Source organism: Brassica napus, chromosome A8, assembly GCF_020379485.1.
Source record: "Brassica napus cultivar Da-Ae chromosome A8, Da-Ae, whole genome shotgun sequence".
Lineage (NCBI taxonomy): Eukaryota > Viridiplantae > Streptophyta > Magnoliopsida > Brassicales > Brassicaceae > Brassica > Brassica napus.
The window spans coordinates 12,458,118-12,478,175 of NC_063441.1; the positions used below are offsets into that span (position 1 = coordinate 12,458,118).

Genomic DNA, 20,058 nt, shown 5'->3' on the forward strand with positions numbered 1-20,058 from the left:
TGTACCGTATCTAACTCGTTTAGCATATCCTCTGTTTCAAAAATTTCATGAATGCTTTCACGCATGTATCACAGTCTGTGGTTACAAGGTGTATTAATGTTCAGAGTAGCAAACTCACAAGTCATTGTCCCATGTTTCTGTCTTCTAATAATTCCTGTAATGTGAGAGTATATTAGTGGGTCTCGTCCCATGGGGATGGACCTTGTGAACTTATTAGTTCATAACTCATGTTAATGAACTAAATATTGATATATTGTTTTTGCATCGTCGGATGCATAGTGGTAACTTGACAATTATACAACTCTAGAGAATCAATAGAAGAACTTCGTTATTAAAAACGATCAATGAAATGAAAACTACAACCATAGCCAAATGAAATAAACAATCTTGGCAACGCAATATAAGTACTCTCCTCAGTGCGATTTAATTACTTAGATTGGGCACATACCGACATACATCATTAAGGGCTTTGGAAGCTTTTCGATATCATCTTCGGAGAACGACGATTAGTGCTCCAGCACCCGAATCATTGAACATGTTAGAACTACAGGTTCTCAAAAAGGATATGTGTCTTTGCACTTGATCAAATGGTTGTTTAATTTTCTAAATAAGAGGATTCTATAACCATCCTCTTATTGAAATTTAGAAAAGAGATTATTGTTATTAAAATGTATCTATGTATTATAAAGCAAAATGAGAAAAATGAGGTTACCAGATACAAAGCTCGTCTAGTGGCTCAAGGTTTTTTTCAAAGACCTAGAATCGATTATGAAGAAACGTGTTCTCCAGTTATGGATGCAATCACGTTTAGATTCCTGATGAGTCTATTAGCTGACAAAAATCTAGAGATGCATCTCATGGATGTTGTTACAGCTTATCTATATGGATCATTAGATACTGATACATGAAAGTTCCTGATGGATTTAAAATGCCAGAAGCATTAAATTCCAAATCTAAAGAGCTATGTGCAATAAAATTGCAAAGATCATTATATGGGTTAAAGCAATCTGGACGTATATAGTATAATCGTCTCAGTGATCATTTAACAAAAAAAGGATATGTGAATGATCCTATATGCCCATGTGTTTTCATCAAGAAAACAATATCCGGATTTGTAATAATCGCAATATATGTTGATGATCTTAACATTATCGAAACTCAAAAGGAAATACAAAAGGCATCAGACTATCTCAAAGGAGAATTTGAGATGAAAGTTCTTGGACAGACACAGTATTGTCTTGGCCTATAAAATAGAACATTCATAAAATGGTATATTTGTGCATCAATCCACATACACTAAAAGAGTGTTGAAACGATTTAACATGGATAAATCAACTCCTCTTAGCACCCCGATGGTCGTTGGGTCATTTAATATTGAAAGTGATTCATTTCGACCACCTGAGGAGAAAGAAGAGATACTTGGTCCGAAAGTACCATATCTAAGTGCAATTGGAGCGTTGATGTACCTTGCAAATTGTACACGACCTGATATCAATTGCTGTAAATCTTTTGGCAAGATTCAGCTCATCTCCAACTCGAAGACATTGGAATGGGATTAAACATATTTTTCGTTACCTCCAAGGGACCATTGATTTAGGCTTGTTTTATCCTAAAAGTTCAAAAGGTCAAATGATTGGTTTTGCAGATGCAGGATATCTTTCAGATCCATACAAAGCATGATCGCAAACATGATACGTTTTCACGATAAGAGACACTGCTATATCTTGGCGTTCTCAGAAACAAACGCTCGTAGCCACCTCTTCAAATCATGTTGAAATCATCGCACTCCATGAAGCAAGTAGAGAGTGTGTTTGGCTAAGATCAATAAGCCGACACATCTGTTCAAGCAGTGGGATTGACGGATATACAGAGACAACTATTCTATATGAAGATAATGCAGCATGTGTTGCTCAAACGAAGGAAGGATATACCAAAATTGATAGAACGAAACATATACATCTGAAGTTCTTTTCATACACTCAAGAGCTCGAGAAGAAGAAAGAGATTGAAGTAACATATGTCCGATCATGCGACAATGCAGCCGACCTCTTCAAAAAATCACTTCCTACCTCAGTATTTAGAAAACATATCCATAACATTGGAATGCGTCATCAAAATGAATTATGACTCCTAATTCGATAGGGAGCTTACGTGGTTGTACTCTTTTTACCTAACTACGGTTTTTCCCATTGAGTTTTCCTAGAAAAGTTTTTAACGAGACAACAGTGGCACTGGTCTCCAAGGAGGAGTGTTACAAACGTGAGAAAATATAACGTCAACATTATACGCACCAAATTTGACAAAAGTTACGTGAATGTAAATCATGTTGAGCCCACTGTCACTGTGTACGCATAGTAACTTCTACTTTTTACTTCTATATAAACGATCGATTTCGATCATTTCTAACTCGCACCTCATTTCTCTTCTCCCTCTTTATAATAAATTCTCTCTTTCGTATATTTATTATATATTCGTGTTATTTTCTTTATGCGGATATAAAATTTTGTTTTTATTTAAATTTTTCGATACTATAAAATTGTAAGTTATTTCATGATAAATATTGAAATATGTACTCCATTGGATGAATGAGGCAGATCACATTAAAGTGGTCATAAATCAGTATTTTGCATTAATTACTACACGCGTATGTTGATATGTATTTTGCATATATGCGTACACGAAATTAGTTTAACACATGCATATAACTGTACAAATATGTATTTTATTATTTTTTTGGTCTAACAAATATGTATGTTTTGCATAGCTACTTTGTCAGTTTACGTATATGTATGCGTGATGTAAATCTTAATGCATGAGCTGTTTCTTGGACCATGGTCCACAAGGATATATCTCCCCAACTACATGAGTCAATCGACTGGCCAATTCTTAATTTAAACAATTTATCCAAACTACCATTAAATACACCTTTTTAATTCATTTTAGTTATTATTCTTGGAATTTTCGTAAATGTTCATTGAAAATAGCTCCAAAAGCACAAAGTTATCTCATCTCTTGTATTTTGGTACAAAATACACATTATATACATATTATTATTTTTAGTTACAGCAATTTATCTGTTAACATGAGACATTCAATTTTACATCAGCCAAACTGCCAAATGATGGAATTATAGTAAAACTATTTGGTATATAATATAGTGACAATGTAAGTAAGACCTGCAATGTAATCGTACAATATTATTTCTTTACCACTTAATCTCGTCACTACACCTATGGGTTTTCGCATAAATTTAATCAACTCAAAAATTATCCTAATTTATAGAGAATCGCATATAAAAGTATATTCAAGGAATCAGAATCTCGAAATGCATTATTGGCTGACATAAATTATAGACTTATAGTGTGTGTAAACCATACAAAGCTATATGTCCATTTAGTTTTTTTTTTTGACTAAAGGCTTGCATATATGTACATATAGGTTCTTGGACATATATGTTATTAATGTGCAATATGCATAACACAATCATCAGAAAAAGATTAACACATAAATACAAATGCTTGTTAATCTGATATAGAGTACACATAGGAAAATTAAACTATAGAGTACACATATAATAACCTTGAAATGGCAATCTTTTTTTTTAAGTTTCGCTATTCTTCCTGTATTGTTTTTCTTACCTTACAAGAATCCGTGAGGTCAACGAGAAAGAGTGAATTTAAAAAAAAAACTTATTTAAGAAATTGATGACCTGAAAGTCTCTCTCTAGAAATTTATATAAGTAGTGGTATGAATTTCTCTCACTAAAAGCATTAATGGATCTTTCAATAATCATAAATGCAAGGCACCCTCTCTATGCATTTCGCAATAACTCCTTTTCCTGCTGCCACATCTTTTTCTTCTTCCTCCTCTCCTTAGTTCCTCCTATTTTTTCTTTAACAACAAAATTCTCCTTTTGCTGGTTTAAAGAGAGGATCCTCTAACAACATATATGTCTTGACTGGGCTATAAATCGGTGCCCTTTTGATTTTCTCAGACCTCCACATATATCGCTTTTTCGCCACAAGAAGAGAACCAAAAGACTTTGGTCAGATAAAAAATAAGAGAACCAAAAGACTAGAAAAGGCCCCGAGCTAGGGTTTCATTGTGTGTCCAAAGGTTAGATATCTCTCTCTCTCTCTATATATATATATATATATATGCGATTGTTCTTTGTTTCTCTGCGGAATGAGATCTGTATAGCATGTTTGTTCATGCTAACCAGATCCCTTTTGTTTTTAGTCTTTTCAAGCTCTGTATTAACCTCTTTGTAGATTTGTTTTATTTGACTTATCTCTTTGTGCGTAGTTATAAACATGTAAAGGGGTTTGAGTTAGACGAATTTTACTGAGTACTATAGTCTAGTTTTGCTAAAACGGCCATTGACTTAGTGTCAACTCATATACATATGTAGTTATGTACACATTTTTCTTTTAATTATTATTGTTTTCTCAATTGATTTACCTTTTATAATTACTTTTCGTTTTTACTGTAAGTGGTTCTTTTTTTTTTTTACTTTTGTTACATTAAGATAAGGTCAATTAAACGAAAATGTCTTCTTTTTCTTACAGAAAGACGTCTTTTTTTTTTTTTTTGAATTATAAAAGACGTCTTTTTCTTGTTTCAGTAGCCTGTGGATTTCTCTATCTCGCTAGCTTTTAGTAGAGAAAAGAGAGAGAAATTAAAGAGAGTGAGACAAAAGATCATAACTTCAATCCAAACCAACACAACACTTTCAAAAAAGTAGATCTGTATGTAGGGTTTCATTTTGTTTTACATCAATTCAAGTTTGGCTCAACCATATCGATTTCTAATTTTCTCAAAAACGTAAAAAAGAAGTAAGTAAAAGCACATAAGTTATCGTTTTTTGTTTGTGTAAGATAATTGAAAGTTAGGGTTTCCTAGATCGTGTCTTCATTCGTTTTCCATTTAAGATCAAATGTTGTTTGTGACTTTCAAGATTAATTATGCCACAGTTGTTTATATATATTTATGGATCGTCTACTTTGTGTATGTGTATGTATATTCTAATGGATATGATGTGCTAGAATTTTCTTGAAAACAATATTTCTTAGAATATTATCCTAAGTAGTGTTTACTTTATTTCTCTATATATATATTTTTAGGACAATTTCTCTATATTCTTATAGTGTTCAACATTATATTTAAATATTCACCGAGTATTCGTATCCCATTTGTTTAACTTGAATTCCCGAGATTTTTTTTATATGCAACGAGGTAATGTCACGTAGTGAGTGCATTTATATCCATAACCTTTTGAATAAGATGAATGGATATATGCTCACTAAGATATATAAATAACCATGAAAATAAATAATATACTAATATTTTAACTTTTCGGTTACTTGTGGGATGTGAAAAAGACCATATAAGTATATATAAGGTATGTATAGTTTCATAATATCTAAAGGATTACTTTACATAATACCAAGATTCATCTTCCGTTTCTACTTTGACTCGTATATATAAACATGATCATTTGACCTTTGATTTGGACAGTGGGAGATACTTCAGAGTAGAAAATCGATTTTTATATCAACGAAAATGATTTGGATAATCATCTTGTAGATTTGAAGGGAAATCAAAAGCTATAAGAACTACAGAACCGATATAGGGATCAATCATCATCATCATCATGTATCCTCCAAACATGTTCGAGTCTTATCATCATATGTTCGATATGACAAAAAGCTCTGACAATGATTTGGGTCTTACCGGGAGCCGAGAAGACGCCTTTGAGACTAAGTCTGGTGCAGAAGTCACCCTGGAGAATCCTTTAGAAGAAGAGCTTCAAGATCCTGATCAGCGTCCCAACAAAAAGAAACGTTACCATCGTCACACGCAACGTCAGATTCAAGAGCTTGAGTCGTAAGTAACACCTCCCATAAGTGTTAAATTTTTTTACTGTTTTGGGATTTAAGGTTAATGTTTGTTGTTTGGTTTCGAAATTTTAGGTTCTTTAAAGAATGTCCTCATCCTGATGATAAGCAAAGAAAAGAGCTGAGCCGAGAGCTAAATTTAGAACCTCTTCAAATCAAGTTTTGGTTCCAAAACAAGCGCACTCAAATGAAGGTACATACTTAGGCTATAATTTTGATTATTGACTCATTATGTTCATTTAATAGGCATGAACTGTTCTTGAATCTTCACTAATGTTAATCAATGAACTTGATGTTTTCATTCCAACAACATTTGAAGCCTTTGTGTTTGAAGTTTCTTTGGCTAGTTATCCTCTGTTTTTTCCCTCTTTTTTTGGTATAGGATAGCTAGGACGCTAAAACCTTTGTATATACAAACAGTCTCATTTTAGTAATGAAATTCAAATTCTTAGCAAAAAAAAAAAAAACATTTGAAGCCTTCTTTAAACACATATTGTAGTTTGCTAATTGCATAGTGTAGGTCCTCTATTAAGGAATTTATTTGGTTATTATAGGTATAATTATCCATTTTACTTGCTCTATACTCTTCATGAGACCAAACCTAAAGAAGAGAAAGTTGTGATATTTATAGGCACAACATGAGAGGCACGAGAACTCGATTCTGAAGTCAGACAACGACAAGCTCAGAGCAGAGAACAATAGGTACAAGGATGCTCTAAGCAACGCAACATGTCCAAACTGTGGTGGTCCTGCTGCTATAGGAGAAATGTCGTTCGATGAACAGCATTTGAGGATTGAAAACGCACGTCTGCGTGAAGAAATCGATAGAATCTCTTCCATAGCTGCTAAGTACGTAGGGAAGCCAATGTTGCCTCATTCCTCGCCTTTCTCTCAGCTCACAACGTCAACACACATTCCCACGCGCTCGCTTGATCTTGAAGTTGGGAGCTTTGGGAACAATAACAGTAGCCAGACAGGTTTTGTCGGAGAAATGTATGGAACAAGCGACATAATGAGGCCGGTTTCTATCCCACGTGAGGCTGAGAAGCCTATGATTGTTGAGTTAGCGGTTGCAGCCATGGAAGAGCTTGTGAGAATGGCTCAAACCGGTGATCCCCTGTGGGTTTCAAGCGATAGTTCGGGTGAGATTCTCAATGAAGATGAGTATTTTCGAACGTTCCCTAGAGGAATTGGACCTAAACCTATCGGTTTGAGATCAGAAGCTTCTAGAGAGTCAACGGTTGTTATCATGAATCAAATCAACCTCGTTGAGATTCTGATGGATGTGGTATCAAATCTGTTTCCTTATCTTCTCAAAGTTTAAGAAAGTTTGTAACATTTAGCTGACATAATCTCTCTCTCTCTCCTCTCTCTGTATAGAATCAATGGTCTAGTGTGTTCTGCGGGATTGTATCGAGAGCATTGACGTTAGACGTTCTCTCTACGGGCGTTGCTGGAAACTACAACGGGGCGCTACAAGTGGTATGAGACTTTTAAAAGATTTCTTGCTTCACAAGTTATTATTCTATTATTCTGAAAGTGGTATAAGACCTAAAAGATTACTTACTCTACAAGCTATTAGTCTATTATTCTAAATCATGTATTAATCAATATCCCTTGTGTGTTTGGTCTTTATTTTCTTGTACGCAAAGCTGACAGCAGAGTTTCAAGTCCCATCACCGCTTGTCCCAACACGTGAGAACTACTTTGTTAGGTACTGCAAGCAGCATAGTGACACTACTTGGGCGGTTGTTGATGTGTCTTTGGACAGCCTACGACCGAGTCCGATCACTAGAAGCAGAAGAAGACCCTCTGGTTGTCTGATTCAAGAATTGCAGAATGGCTATTCCAAGGTAAATTTAAAGTATATATATCAATGTGTGGTCAAGAATTTGAAAAGAAATGAGTTGATGGGGTGATGGGTTTTTGTGATTGTTGAAGGTAACTTGGGTAGAACATACGGAGGTCGATGATATATCGGTTCATACCATGTATAAACCGTTGGTTAATACCGGTTTAGCTTTTGGTGCGAAACGTTGGGTGGCTACACTTGACCGCCAATGTGAGCGGCTCGCCAGCTCCATGGCCAGCAACATTCCAACCGGTGATCTTTCCGGTACGTAATAATGTATTACACACATCAAATAAGATCATTTAAGGGCTATATTGATAAATTCATAAATTTTTGGATTAAATTGAGAAAGGAGTATTTACGTATACGGTCCTTTTATTTTTGTGGTAATTATGAATAAGTGATAACGAGTCCTGAGGGGAGGAAGAGCATGCTGAAACTAGCGGAGAGGATGGTGATGAGCTTCTGTAGCGGAGTCGGCGCGTCGACTGCGCACGCATGGTCGACACTTGCTGCCACAGGATCCGACGACGTTAGGGTCATGACCAGAAAGAGCATGGATGATCCGGGAAGGCCTCCGGGTATCGTCTTGAGCGCCGCTACTTCGTTTTGGATACCAGTGGGACTTAAACGAGTGTTCGATTTTCTCAGAGACGAAAACTCTAGAAGCCAGGTAAAGAAGATACTTTTTTTTTAACTTTCTTTACCGAGAAATAATTTGGGTAGGCTTAAACCATGATTAATTCCAGTTTCTTAACTGAGGTTTTTGACTTCGGCTAAGAGATGGTTTTTTATTTTTTTTTAGATTTTAATTAAGAAAAGATAAGAATTTCTTAAATAGATATAAGAGCTGTCTTTTAATCGAAAAGTGTAAAAAATAAAAGACAAAAAAATGTTAAATCATAAGTTAAAAATCTCGATTAAGAGATCGGGGTTAATTATGCCCTTAGAACACAAATAACCAGAACCGAAAACTAGGCCGGAACTGACCCGAAATAACCCAGTTTGGTTCGGTTTTCAGTATAATCATAATATCAGATGGTTCCAAAGCACTATTATGATATTCTCCGTGGGTATTGGTTCGGCCGAATGATTTGAAAATTTGGGTATCCCCTATATATTAAAAGAGAAGCATTACGACATATTTTTGTAGCCACATGTCATCACCACAATCATTCTTAGAATCTTTAGAAAAATATGTTGGTCCATATAAATATATAATAAGATTTTTATTAAACTAAGCATAAATTAATCATAAATGTTCTTCGTTGTTTCCTTAAATAAAAATCACAAAATTACCTAATGTGACTAAAGTATATATGACAATTAATGATTTTGAATAATAAAGATTTGATAAAAATCAGTCTATTCTCTATCATTTTTAATTCATTTTAAAATAAATTAAACAACCACATTAACTATATAATAAAAATTTAGATTTTTTCGTATATGTTATATTTTAATTTTTAAAAAATGAATATAAATGACTAAAGTTGTTAAAAATCTCACTGAATTTTTTGTGATCCATGGTTTAAAATTTATGTTATAACAAGATACAAATGATTACGAAATTACATAAGTAGGAAGTCTCATTTAATAAATATTATATATATGCATATTAATATTTTTTTAAAAATAAATTATATACCATATAAAATACATAAATATTTTAATTTTGAATTTGATTTGAATTTTTTTCATAAACATTTTGAACAATTATTGACAACTTAATATTTAGATTTTAAACTTTGCATTGAATGTTCTTAAAATTATAAATTACTAAAACTATTAAACATCCCATATTTTTTTATTGTTATCAATGATTTAAAATTTTTGTTATAAAGAAATACAAACGATCAAAAATAATATGAGTATAAAATATTTTTTAACAGATGTCAATATTAAAAATGTACTATATATCTATGTTGATATCATTTAAACTTAATTTTATAACATATAAAATATAAAAATTGTTTGTGTGGATAAATAAAATTTATTTAAGTATATGTACCAATTTAATTATATACGTAATAGTTACTAAATTTTTAATTATTCAATATATATTTATTATTTCATAATATGTAAAAAATATATAATAATTAAAAATAATTTATATATAATATTCATCCCGCGCAAGGCGCGGGTCTTAACCTAGTTGTATGTTATTTTGGGTACAATGTATTATTAGTTTTCGGCTATACTATTGTATTTTGATATCGTTTTTTGTTTTTTTCATGATTTTTTTTAATTTTTAAAAAGTCTTTTGGGTATTTTTTTTGTTTTCAGCATTTCGGATAGTACTATTTTGGATTTTTGAGTAGAAAATACCCGAACCAAACCATATTAAAAATTCTTTTGGATGTTTTTCTGGTTTTAAAATTAAAAACCAAACTGATTTGAAACTGAAAAGAACCAATTCTATAGTATTTACGGGTTTGAAACTCTTACCCACCCAAAAGGTTTGGAACCAATCGGTTTGGTTTTACAGACCTGAATATCTTAACCTCAGGCCTAAATGTGGGTTTGATTTTGCAGTGGGATATACTTTCAAACGGAGGCTTGGTTGAAGAAATGGCTCATATCGCAAATGGTCGGGACCCTGGGAACTCTGTCTCCTTGCTCCGAGTCAATGTACGAATCTTTCTTACGAAGGCTTTGATGTTTTACGCTATGTTTGTTTTAAACAAGCTTTTTGTTTGGTTTTGTTCAGAGCTCGAACTCAGGAGAGAGCAACATGTTGATCTTACAAGAAAGCTGTACGGACGCATCAGGATCCTACGTGATATACGCACCAGTCGACATGATGGCTATGAACGTTGTCCTGAGCGGAGGTGATCCAGATTACGTCGCTTTGTTACCATCCGGGTTCGCTATACTGCCTGATGGCTCTACAAGAGGAGGGAATGCTAGTGTCGTAGCTGAAGGAGAAGTGGTTACTTCCACAGCAAGTAACTGCGGCTCACTACTCACTGTAGCGTTTCAGATACTTGTTGACTCTGTTCCAACGGCTAAACTATCTCTAGGCTCAGTGGCTACAGTCAACAGTCTCATCAAATGCACTGTACAGCGGATCAAAGATGCCTTGGCATGTGACGGAGCTTGAAGTTTTTCAGGTAGGCAATGCTCTATATGGTTATTATTCAGATAGTCACATCTTCTTGATCCATTAAAGCGAGATCTTTAACAAATGTTTTGGTTTATATTTCTGCAGAAGTAAGAGAGGAGAAAGCAAAGGAAGGTGTAGGAGTTTTTTCGTGGTGATATTTGTTTCTTGTTTCAATAATCTTTTGAGAGTCTCCAAAGGAAGTCAAGAACGCACCTTCTCGCGTTTAAATCTCATTGCGCGTTTGTTTGCGGGTGGGGCAAAAAGAGGCCTGAGAAAGGGTAAATTGAGGTTCGGGTATTGACTTCTGCTGGGAACAAAAAAAGGTTTGTTGTGCTTCAGGCGATTTTGCGTTTGCGTTTGCATTTACTATGTGACTATTTTATCTTCCACTAGTGGACATCTTCGCATTTTGCGTATTGCGTCTAGTCTACTTTTTAAGTGTATCCTTGTACTCTTTGTTATCAAGCCACTTTGGTACTATAATATTGACGATGAAACTGTGTTTATCACTTTTTTTTTGAAACTTATCTTTATTACTTCCATATTTATCAGAGATAATAATTTTTACATATATTTTTAAAATAAGCAATTTTCAACTATATAAATGTATAATCTTCTTAAGCTAAATAATTTTCTATGACTTAGTTTCAGCCAATAGCAATTCAAAAATATAATTATAATAAAAAAAATCTGTTATTATTAACTTAACACAACAAGCATCGAAAACCTTAGAAGTATATAAATGCTAAAAAATTATAACAAAAAGAGATCATTTTGGCTTGTCCACTTATTGAAGATAACAGTGGCAACTTTGGCTACCATGATGTACGAAGTGTCCATTTACGGAGGACAACAATGCAACGATGTTGCAATCATTTGTGATATACGTGCTTTGTTACAAGTAAGAAGCTGTTTTATGTATTGGGTATATCTCTATTATGTTGTTCGACTTTAACTCAAATCAAAGCCCTAACTCTGTTTTGGCGCAGGTCTATTCCTCTCTCGTTTCATAACTGATGGATGATCCCATGGAATCTTCTGGTGAAGAGGTAATGGGGTTCACGTCTGTCACTCTACTGGCGATTTATTCTCAGATTCTTATACATAATAATACATTCAGTGGAAAACATGTTTGATGATTTAAAGAGGATTCTCTGATATAAGAGACTTTAAGTTACTGCAGAAACAAAGAGTGAAATGAAGTTTTGTTATTGTTTGTCTTGTAAAGAACTGTGTGGAAGAGAGTCACAAGCTGGTCGACTCATTGGACAAGCTTCATGTAAGTCCTGGGAGCTCTTCCAACTTCAAGAAGAAGCCTGTCATTATCATTGTTGTTGGAATGGCTGGTACACACTGTTTTGACTATAATAAATGTTCTTGAAAAAAACTCACTATGTTGTGGGTTTAGTGCTGATGTGAGATAATTTGTTATGCGCAAACAAGCGTGGATATGTGTTGAACCTTGACCCTGCTGTAATGTCTCTTCCCTTTGGGGCCAACATTGATATAAGAGACACCGTCAAGTACAAGGAAGTTATGAAGCAGTATAACTTGGGGCCTAATGGTGGCATTATGACGTCACTCAACTTGTTTGCTACTAGATTCGATGAGGTAAAAATGACTCATGTTTGTGTTCTCTCCTTTTTTTCATATTGTTCTGTCTTTGTTTTAGGTTGTCTCTGTGATTGAGAAACGTGCAGACCAGCTTGATTATGTCCTAGTGGATACTCCTGGTCAGATTGAAATCTTTACATGGTCTGCTACTGGTGCTATAATCACCGAAGCTTTTGCTTCGACCTTCCCAACTGTTGTCACCTACGTGGTTGATACTCCACGTTCTACAAGCCCAATCACTTTTATGAGCAACATGCTTTACGCTTGTAGTATTCTCTACAAGACCCGGTTGCCTCTTGTCTTGGCTTTCAACAAAACCGATGTGGCAGACCACAAGTTTGCCTTAGAGGTTATGCTTCTTCAACTGTTTTATAAATATTGAACCTATTTGATGGTACTGATACTGGTTTTATGCAGTGGATGAAAGATTTCGAGGTCTTTCAAGCAGAGATACAGTCTGATAACTCGTACACGTCGACCTTAGCTAACAGCCTCTCTCTTTCGCTGTACGAGTTCTACCGGAATATAAGATCTGCTGGTGTTTCTGCAATCACTGGAGCTGGAATGGATGATTTCTTTAAAGCCATTGAAGCAAATGCTGAGGAATACATGGAAACTTACAAGTAATCATACACTCTTCTCTTTGACTACCATCTGTCAGCAAGTTTCATGCTTATGATTTGAGTGTTTTTGTTCTTCAGAGCTGATCTTGACAAGAGAAAGGCGGAGAAGGAACAGTTGGAAGAAGAGAGAAGGGGAAAGGAAATGGAGAAACTAAGAAAGGATATGGAGAGTTCTAAGGGAGGGACTGTGGTTCTAAACACTGGTTTGAAAGATAGAGATGGAGCCGAGAAGATGATGCTAGAGAAGGATGATGATGAGGACTTTCAAATAGAAGAAGACAGTGATGGTGCCATAGATGAGGATGATGGAGACGAAGAGATGAAGATTTAAGACTCAAAAAACCAAAATCTTTCAGCATGATCAAGTTTGCTTTAACTGGTTTTGTTTGAGTCACAGTTGTGTAGTTAAACAAGGAACTGGATCTCTTTGTGAGATATTGCCTAATGATCTAATGGATGACTACTATAAACTTGAATTTTTAGAGATTTTGTACAAAATATGCGTTCATATATGCACAAAGGGGTAAACACATAAATGTTAAGTCGGACAAGGGAAAAAACTAACAAAAAATTCCACATTATCCACAATCAAGAGTCAATGAATGTGTACACTATGGTGCCCTTAACTTAAACTGTGCTGTGTGGAGGATGAAGACTCAGTCTTGGTGGATTTCATCAAAAGGGGCAGGAGCAAACCTCACATCTTCAGGCCGTGCAATCACCACAGGCTCATCGGCGAATAGGGCTTTGAGGAAAGATGGGGTTTTCAAGGGACGTCTATCCGTCATTCGTGGATACACAAAGGCCAAGAAGTAATAAGCGTGACCTGCTATCATTCCCTGCATATAGGACAAAGCTTAAGAGTAAGGATGAGGGTAAGGAGGGAAGAAGAAATGGATGGAATCGAGGCAAGAAAGTGCTTACCAGTAAATCACCCCAGGGACTTGCACCAACAAGGACGGAGAATCCAAGAAGCACCTGCATTTTCAGAACTTAGCGTAAGATATGATTCAAACTATCTCTCTGGTTAGAGCAGTACAAGAAGAAAGTGAAAAAGTTCAACTCACCCATGGTAAATACGCTGCAGTAAAAGTGAAAAGGCCAAGGAAACTCATGTGGACGTAAGGGTTCTGTTTGCTCCATACATAAACCTGCAGTATAGATGAAACACGTCAAAAGAAATGATCCTGAGCTGGATTTTTAAACCATTATAGAATAGACTTGGAGAAGTTACCATCATGAAAGTCAAAGAGTTGCTGAGGAAAATGATTTGGGAGAGTGAGACAGACAAATAAGGTATGGTTCCGCCAATGAGAACAATACCGGTTAAAACAGTTGCACCGAACAAGAGCATGTAAAGAAAATCAGCAGTCTTTCCCCTAAAGGAGTTTTCTTCAAGGAGCTTGCAGTATCTAGCTAGAAAAAACATATGGAACAAGAAGTCCAAATCTGCCAAAGAAGATTGATAGTTCAGAAAATAAAGATTGATAGTTCAGAAAATAAGTCAAAAGTTTATTTATAAAGATAAATTACAAAGGAAATGAATCCATACAAGTCATAGCTTAGAAACAAGCCGGGAAATTGCCTATTTTGACCCTAACAATTCTGATTTTGTCTTAACTTGATTAACAAAACATTATTCAACTCATAGGCTAAAACTTGATCACATTATTAAGACAAGTGTGATCATATACATTATTAAATTGTGAAAGATTAAAACTTTAAAAAAGTAATAGACTTCAGCTACCAATTTCATTTGAAAAGCAAATAAAAAAAATTAGTCTAAAGCATACAAATAAAACAATGTAAGATCCAACACAAGAGATAAATAAATTACCCATATTACGGAAATAAAGAAAATTTGTAACGAGGCGCCATAACTGATACTGCTTCACCACAAGGGTTGGATTCAGGTACAGATTATACGGTGATATTATCTGCCAAAACAATTTAAACCTAGATTTCAATCCCAATCAATTACATTTTCATCAAGAAAGGTGGGATCAATTCGATTCCAGAGGATAAAAACTTAATCAGATACCTCGAGGGAACATCCGACGGTGGTGACAACAGCCGCCGTGAGATACGACCTTGTTATAATCGGCATCTGCTTATACCATTCTTCCACCGCCTGAGCCATAATTTGAGAAACAGATAATCAAAATACCTAATTGAGATTGGATTCAAAAACCAGCGCGATTAAAGTTTTTTCTTTTTCTTTCCCGCACGGATGATGAATGTGGAGAAGAACAAATAAAAAAAACTTGGTATTTATCCGTCTGAAGTGACAACAGTTCCACGAATAAGAGAGCGCGTGGCTTACACGGACCAATCATGAGTACTTTGCTGACGCTACGTTCTACGAGGCAAAAGACAAATAGTAAAACGTCTCGCTGTTTTTCATCTTCGTAAAACGGCATGATGTTGGCACTGAATAACATAAAGCAGCGAGATAAGCAGCGAGAATAACATAAAGCAGCGAGATAAATAGTAAAACGTCTCGCTGTTTTTCTATCTTCGTCAATGGATCATCTATTGTTTAAATCCAATTATTAATAGTCCAATAAAAGTTTCTGGTAGGCCCAAAATTTAAAGGGAAATTTGCCAATATGGAACTAAATCTCTAAAGTATTGTCCCCTTAGAACTAAATTCTCTAACCTTGTCCGTATAGAATTAATTCTTGTCCCCTTAGAACTAATACTTTGTGAATCTACTATTTTGTCCTTTTCTTTATAATATAGTTAATAAAATTTTAAAAACTATATGAATTAAAAAGGAAATACTTAATTAAATAAAAATAGGGCAATTTTTTCCCAACTCTCCATCTCGTTCTCTCCGACTCTCTTTCCCAATCGAGAGACGATTTCTTTCTCGCCGGCGACACCTTCCGCCTCTGAGATTCTTGGTTCGTCGGAGAGCTTCAACGAGGAGACACATCGCTTCTCCCTCCTCCTTCTTGCGTATTTCCTCTGTTAGTGCCACCGGTTAGATTGTCGTTCTTATCTCCGCCGCCGCCGACCATCGAAGCTGCTCAAGCTCGGGAGTAGCTTCTCCTCCCCGATTAAGGACGATTAGTTTCACAGTTGTTTTCTTTTGCTCTTCCTTCATCTCGGTTCTGACAATTTGAAGGTTAGGCTTTGAAATCCCCTTTACGATTTTGCTTTTTTTTGTTTGTTCTTTATGTTTATTTGCATGTACTACAAATTGTACTAGATAGAGAGTTAGTTTAAAACACAAATCAAAACAAGTTTATGGTTTTCAGAGGCGGAATGTGGTTGAGTGGGGTGTGAGATTGGCTTGTTGTTGAGGTGATTTTGAGCTCTAGTTTGTTTGGTATCGGCTTTACTAAGGTTTAGAATTCATAATAGACTTGAAAAAGCTAATGACTTTGACATGCTTTAGACATCGATTTTACATACTTGTTTTGGGATCGAGTTTGTTATTTGAATTGAATTTGTCGATAGTGTGTAGTCTTTTGTTATTCATTTGGTGCGTAGCTTTGACTCTGTTTTATTTTAGAGGAAAACACTTTTGCTAGTTGATTATATTTTGTTTTGATTTGTGTTTTTAACTAGTTTTGAATTGTAAAAAACTAGTTAAATGTGAGATGGTTATATTTGGTTCGCTGTTAACTTATGGAATCCATGTTTTTTAGGAATGGCTCACCAGTTTCCTAAACGCATTCTTCAAGAAGGTGCTGAGACGTAAATGGATAAGATTAACAACACATGTAGAAGGACGCTTCTGAAGGCGGTAAAGGTGGCTCTGAAAGATGAGTATGAGGAAGTTTTGAAAGACCCTGTCTTCGGGCCTCTTCTGGCGATCATAGAGAACAACCTCATCTACTCAGGGAAGATTATTCACAGCTTCATGTGCAAGCAGCTCAGGGTTTCCAAGCTTCACGAGCTGTGGTTTATTTTTGCGAAGAGGCCTCTTAGGTTTTCTATGCAAGAATTTTATGCTGTGACTGGATTGAAGTACAAAGAGGAACCCGACGTAGACTTCATTAACTGGAAGAATGATAAGGGGTTCTGGGCTAATGCGCTGAAGACCAATGCGAAGATCAACTTATATACTATAAGGGATGAGCTCCTTAAGGTGTGTAACGAGTGGTCGTATGTGGACAGAGTGAGGTTAGTGTATCTGTCCATTATACAATCATTCCTCATGGCTAAGGATTGGAAAGTGTATATCCCTCAAGAATACATCCGCTTGGTGATGGATTTTGAGAAATTGAGGATGTATCCTTGGGGTCTTCGCGCTTATGATGAGCTGATTGCATCAATACTCAGAGCAAGAGAAGATGTGCATACGAAGAACAGCTACGTGTTGGATGGATTCTCATATGCGTTTCAGATATGGATTATGGAGGCAATTCCAGACATTGGTTCTATGGTGGGTAAAAAAATAAAAAAAAACGTGAAGAAAATGAGATGTAGGAATTGGAAAGGTAGTGGTAAAGTATCCTACCAAGATATCACCAGCCTAGAGTCCCACTTTGATAAGGTAACTGATATTTCTTCTTTAAATATTGAGTTCAATAAATGTTCAATGTAAGCTTAGTGTTTTGTTTGTTCTTGCAGGGAGAGCTGTTCACATTTATATCATCTACTGGTGATTTCGATGTGATTGCTGATACTGAGTTCCTTAGGGAAGATGAAAAGAAGGACGAAAGAGTTGGTCGTATTGTTGAATTGATCAATGCGAAACAAGACTGGACGCATTTCGATTGGGAAGTTGAGTCTTTGCCTGCACATATGGACCTTTCTGATTCAGAACAAGATGAACCGGCTGATGTTGCAGAAGAACCGTCAGAACAAGAGGAAGCGACTGTAGTTGCAGGGGAACCGGCTGTTACTGCGAAAAGAGGCAAGCGCAAGCTAATTGATCCTGGTGCCGAGTCTCGAAAGAAACAACTGCTTTGTCAACGTGCGGCTGAACACAACAGTGGTGTCTCTAGTGAAATGAAGACCTTCATTGAAGGTTTGTTCACCGCTTCTTTCAACTCTTTTAAGGAAGTGGTGCAGAAGGACATACATGAGCGTTTTGACAACGTTGCCAATGAGGTGTCTCAACTCAAGGAACAAGTCTCTCAGCTTAAGGGTCTATCGGAAACAGTGGGAAAAGGCAACACATCCGAGATTCTCTCTCCTTCAGCAACAATTGGAAAAGACCAAGGACCATCATCTCATAGTACGGGTCCTCCCGCAGGAAAGGGAAAAGGCAAGGCATCTGCAAATGTGGATCCTCCTCCGGTTCGTCGTAGCCCTCGGCCAGTAAGAGAGGTAACCAAAAAATGAAGCTCTGTGTATTTTGCTATGTCGACTCTTTTGATGTAATGTCCTTGTATTGTAATATGTAATATATCGGCTTGTATGAACTAATGATGATGACTTGTGGGATTGACTATTTTGTAATGTACTTTTCTATATTTTGCTATGGACTGTCTTTTTAGTATTAATGTTATGCTCGTTTTTATTAACAGGATGTTCAAACTGATGAAAATGAAATGATGGATTTTTTGAAGAATTTGACCAAATCAGCGAGATGTGTAGATAAGGGGACCCAAGACTCTTTACAAGAAGCCATGGGAAACCTTTCTCAAGCATCTCATGTTAAAGTTTTGATCCTTCACAACATCTGGATGGTGATGAACCAGCTGACTTTGCCACTCCACTGTCTTCGTTTAAGCCTGCGGATTGGAGACCACCTACTCTGAAAGACGTGGACTCACTTGAGGACCGGATACATGATCCCGATTACTCACTAGTGTTTGTCCCTGAGGCATCATGGGGCAAACTTGTTGACTGGACCAAAACTTTCAAGTAAGTTGATATTTTTAAATTTTTTTAACAATTCTACCATTTTGATACTGAATTTTGTAATGCAGAGAACTAAAAATTGGACCATCTATGCTCACAAATGAGTTAGTAACTCGTGTCGTCGGACCTTCAGAGTGGCTCCTGAATAAGGTCAGTTATTACCTTGTTCCTTTTTATTTTGTGTACACAAACTTACAGTCTTTTATCAAATTATGCAGGAAATTGATGGTATGATGTGGTTATTCACTGAGAGGACTTCCTTGCGGCGATGGTTTCCAAATAAAGTAGCCTTCATGACATGCTTGTTCAGTAATCAAATTACGAACTCTTACAACGAGTATAAGAAGGACAAGAAGAAATTCAAAGTGGGCGGACTGCTACAACAGTACGGCATTGGCGAACTTCCAGCACACGGACGAACAAGACTAATGTGGGATCTTGATGTTAACCGCATGTATGTCCCCCTAAATGTTGGTAAGCACTGGATCTCTATGTGCGTCAACTTTGTTACTCGGTCGATAGAGGTCTTTGACTGTGAGGGACTGAGACACCCCGGTGCAGTGGAGCCATTTGCAGTTCTCATCCCTAGAATTGTCAAAGCCATTCAGTCTTCTAAGAGTCGACAGTATCAAGTCAAGCAGTATACCGTCTCCTACGTCTCAATGCCCTTCTTATTGAACAAAAGTAGCAGTGACTGTGGAGTATATGCCTTGAAGCACATTGAATGCCATCTTCTAGGCTTGGACTTTTCCCTGGTGAATGACAACAACATTCGTGAAGCGCGGCAGAAGATTGCTTATGACCTATGGGAAGCTGCTATTGATCCTGTCCTTATTGAAAGGATGGCAAAATTCACTCCCCCGAAGACAATTTCAAGTGCTCTAGTGGAACTTGAATAAAATTCTTTCTGTTATGACTTGTGTAGGAAGTATATTGTTATTTGGTGATTTTATTTGACTCTTTTAGTTACCATTTTACTCCTTTAGTTACTACCTTATTTCACTGTTTTATTTGACTCTTGAAGTTGCTTTCTCTTTACTTTTTAGGTGACAATATGAAACCCTATCTATTCCCTAAATGATTGATATGCGCTGTCCTAATTCTTATCAAAACATAACCGAAATCTAAACCTATCTATACCCT

General features: G+C 36.0%; 5 protein-coding genes across 7 annotated transcripts; 4 read left to right on the plus strand and 1 right to left on the minus strand.

Annotated features, from left to right (window-relative positions):
• The first annotated feature begins 3,807 nt into the window (after positions 1-3,807).
• On the plus strand, positions 3,808-11,366 carry LOC106360990 (homeobox-leucine zipper protein MERISTEM L1). 3 transcript variants are annotated; one of them, XM_022689963.2, is made up of 11 exons: positions 3,808-4,116; positions 5,518-5,886; positions 5,973-6,090; positions 6,529-7,185; positions 7,278-7,379; positions 7,550-7,750; positions 7,839-8,013; positions 8,151-8,422; positions 10,285-10,380; positions 10,460-10,862; positions 10,961-11,366. In XM_022689963.2, exons 2-10 carry the CDS (start codon positions 5,654-5,656, stop codon positions 10,850-10,852), a joined length of 2,247 nt encoding a protein of 748 aa, XP_022545684.2. In that variant the 5' UTR covers positions 3,808-4,116; positions 5,518-5,653; the 3' UTR covers positions 10,853-10,862; positions 10,961-11,366. The 3 variants fall into 3 exon arrangements, with proteins under 3 accessions (XP_022545684.2, XP_013656136.2, XP_048594737.1); XM_013800682.3 differs by having other exon boundaries at positions 5,587-5,886; XM_048738780.1 differs by lacking the exon at positions 3,808-4,116 and adding an exon at positions 4,816-4,835 and having other exon boundaries at positions 5,587-5,886.
• Positions 11,367-11,871: 505 nt separating this feature from the next.
• Positions 11,872-12,851, plus strand: LOC125575412 (GPN-loop GTPase QQT2-like). The gene is made up of 4 exons (XM_048737470.1): positions 11,872-11,904; positions 12,084-12,197; positions 12,299-12,466; positions 12,528-12,851. The coding sequence occupies exons 1-4, from the start codon at positions 11,872-11,874 to the stop codon at positions 12,849-12,851; spliced, it is 639 nt and encodes a 212-aa protein (XP_048593427.1).
• On the plus strand, positions 12,167-13,574 carry LOC106358921 (GPN-loop GTPase QQT2-like). The gene is made up of 2 exons (XM_048738781.1): positions 12,167-13,092; positions 13,171-13,574. Exons 1-2 carry the CDS (start codon positions 12,881-12,883, stop codon positions 13,421-13,423), a joined length of 465 nt encoding a protein of 154 aa, XP_048594738.1. The 5' UTR covers positions 12,167-12,880; the 3' UTR covers positions 13,424-13,574.
• On the minus strand, positions 13,538-15,355 carry LOC106360989 (derlin-2.1). The gene is made up of 6 exons (XM_013800681.2): positions 15,134-15,355; positions 14,930-15,029; positions 14,327-14,541; positions 14,160-14,243; positions 14,017-14,070; positions 13,538-13,931 (listed from the first exon to the last, which is right to left on the minus strand). The coding sequence occupies exons 1-6, from the start codon at positions 15,230-15,232 to the stop codon at positions 13,749-13,751; spliced, it is 735 nt and encodes a 244-aa protein (XP_013656135.1). The 5' UTR covers positions 15,233-15,355; the 3' UTR covers positions 13,538-13,748.
• Positions 15,356-16,375: 1,020 nt separating this feature from the next.
• On the plus strand, positions 16,376-18,559 carry LOC125577360. Its single transcript, XM_048738782.1, has 2 exons — positions 16,376-17,599; positions 17,677-18,559. Exons 1-2 carry the CDS (start codon positions 16,802-16,804, stop codon positions 18,391-18,393), a joined length of 1,515 nt encoding a protein of 504 aa, XP_048594739.1. The 5' UTR covers positions 16,376-16,801; the 3' UTR covers positions 18,394-18,559.
• The last annotated feature ends 1,499 nt before the right edge of the window (positions 18,560-20,058 follow it).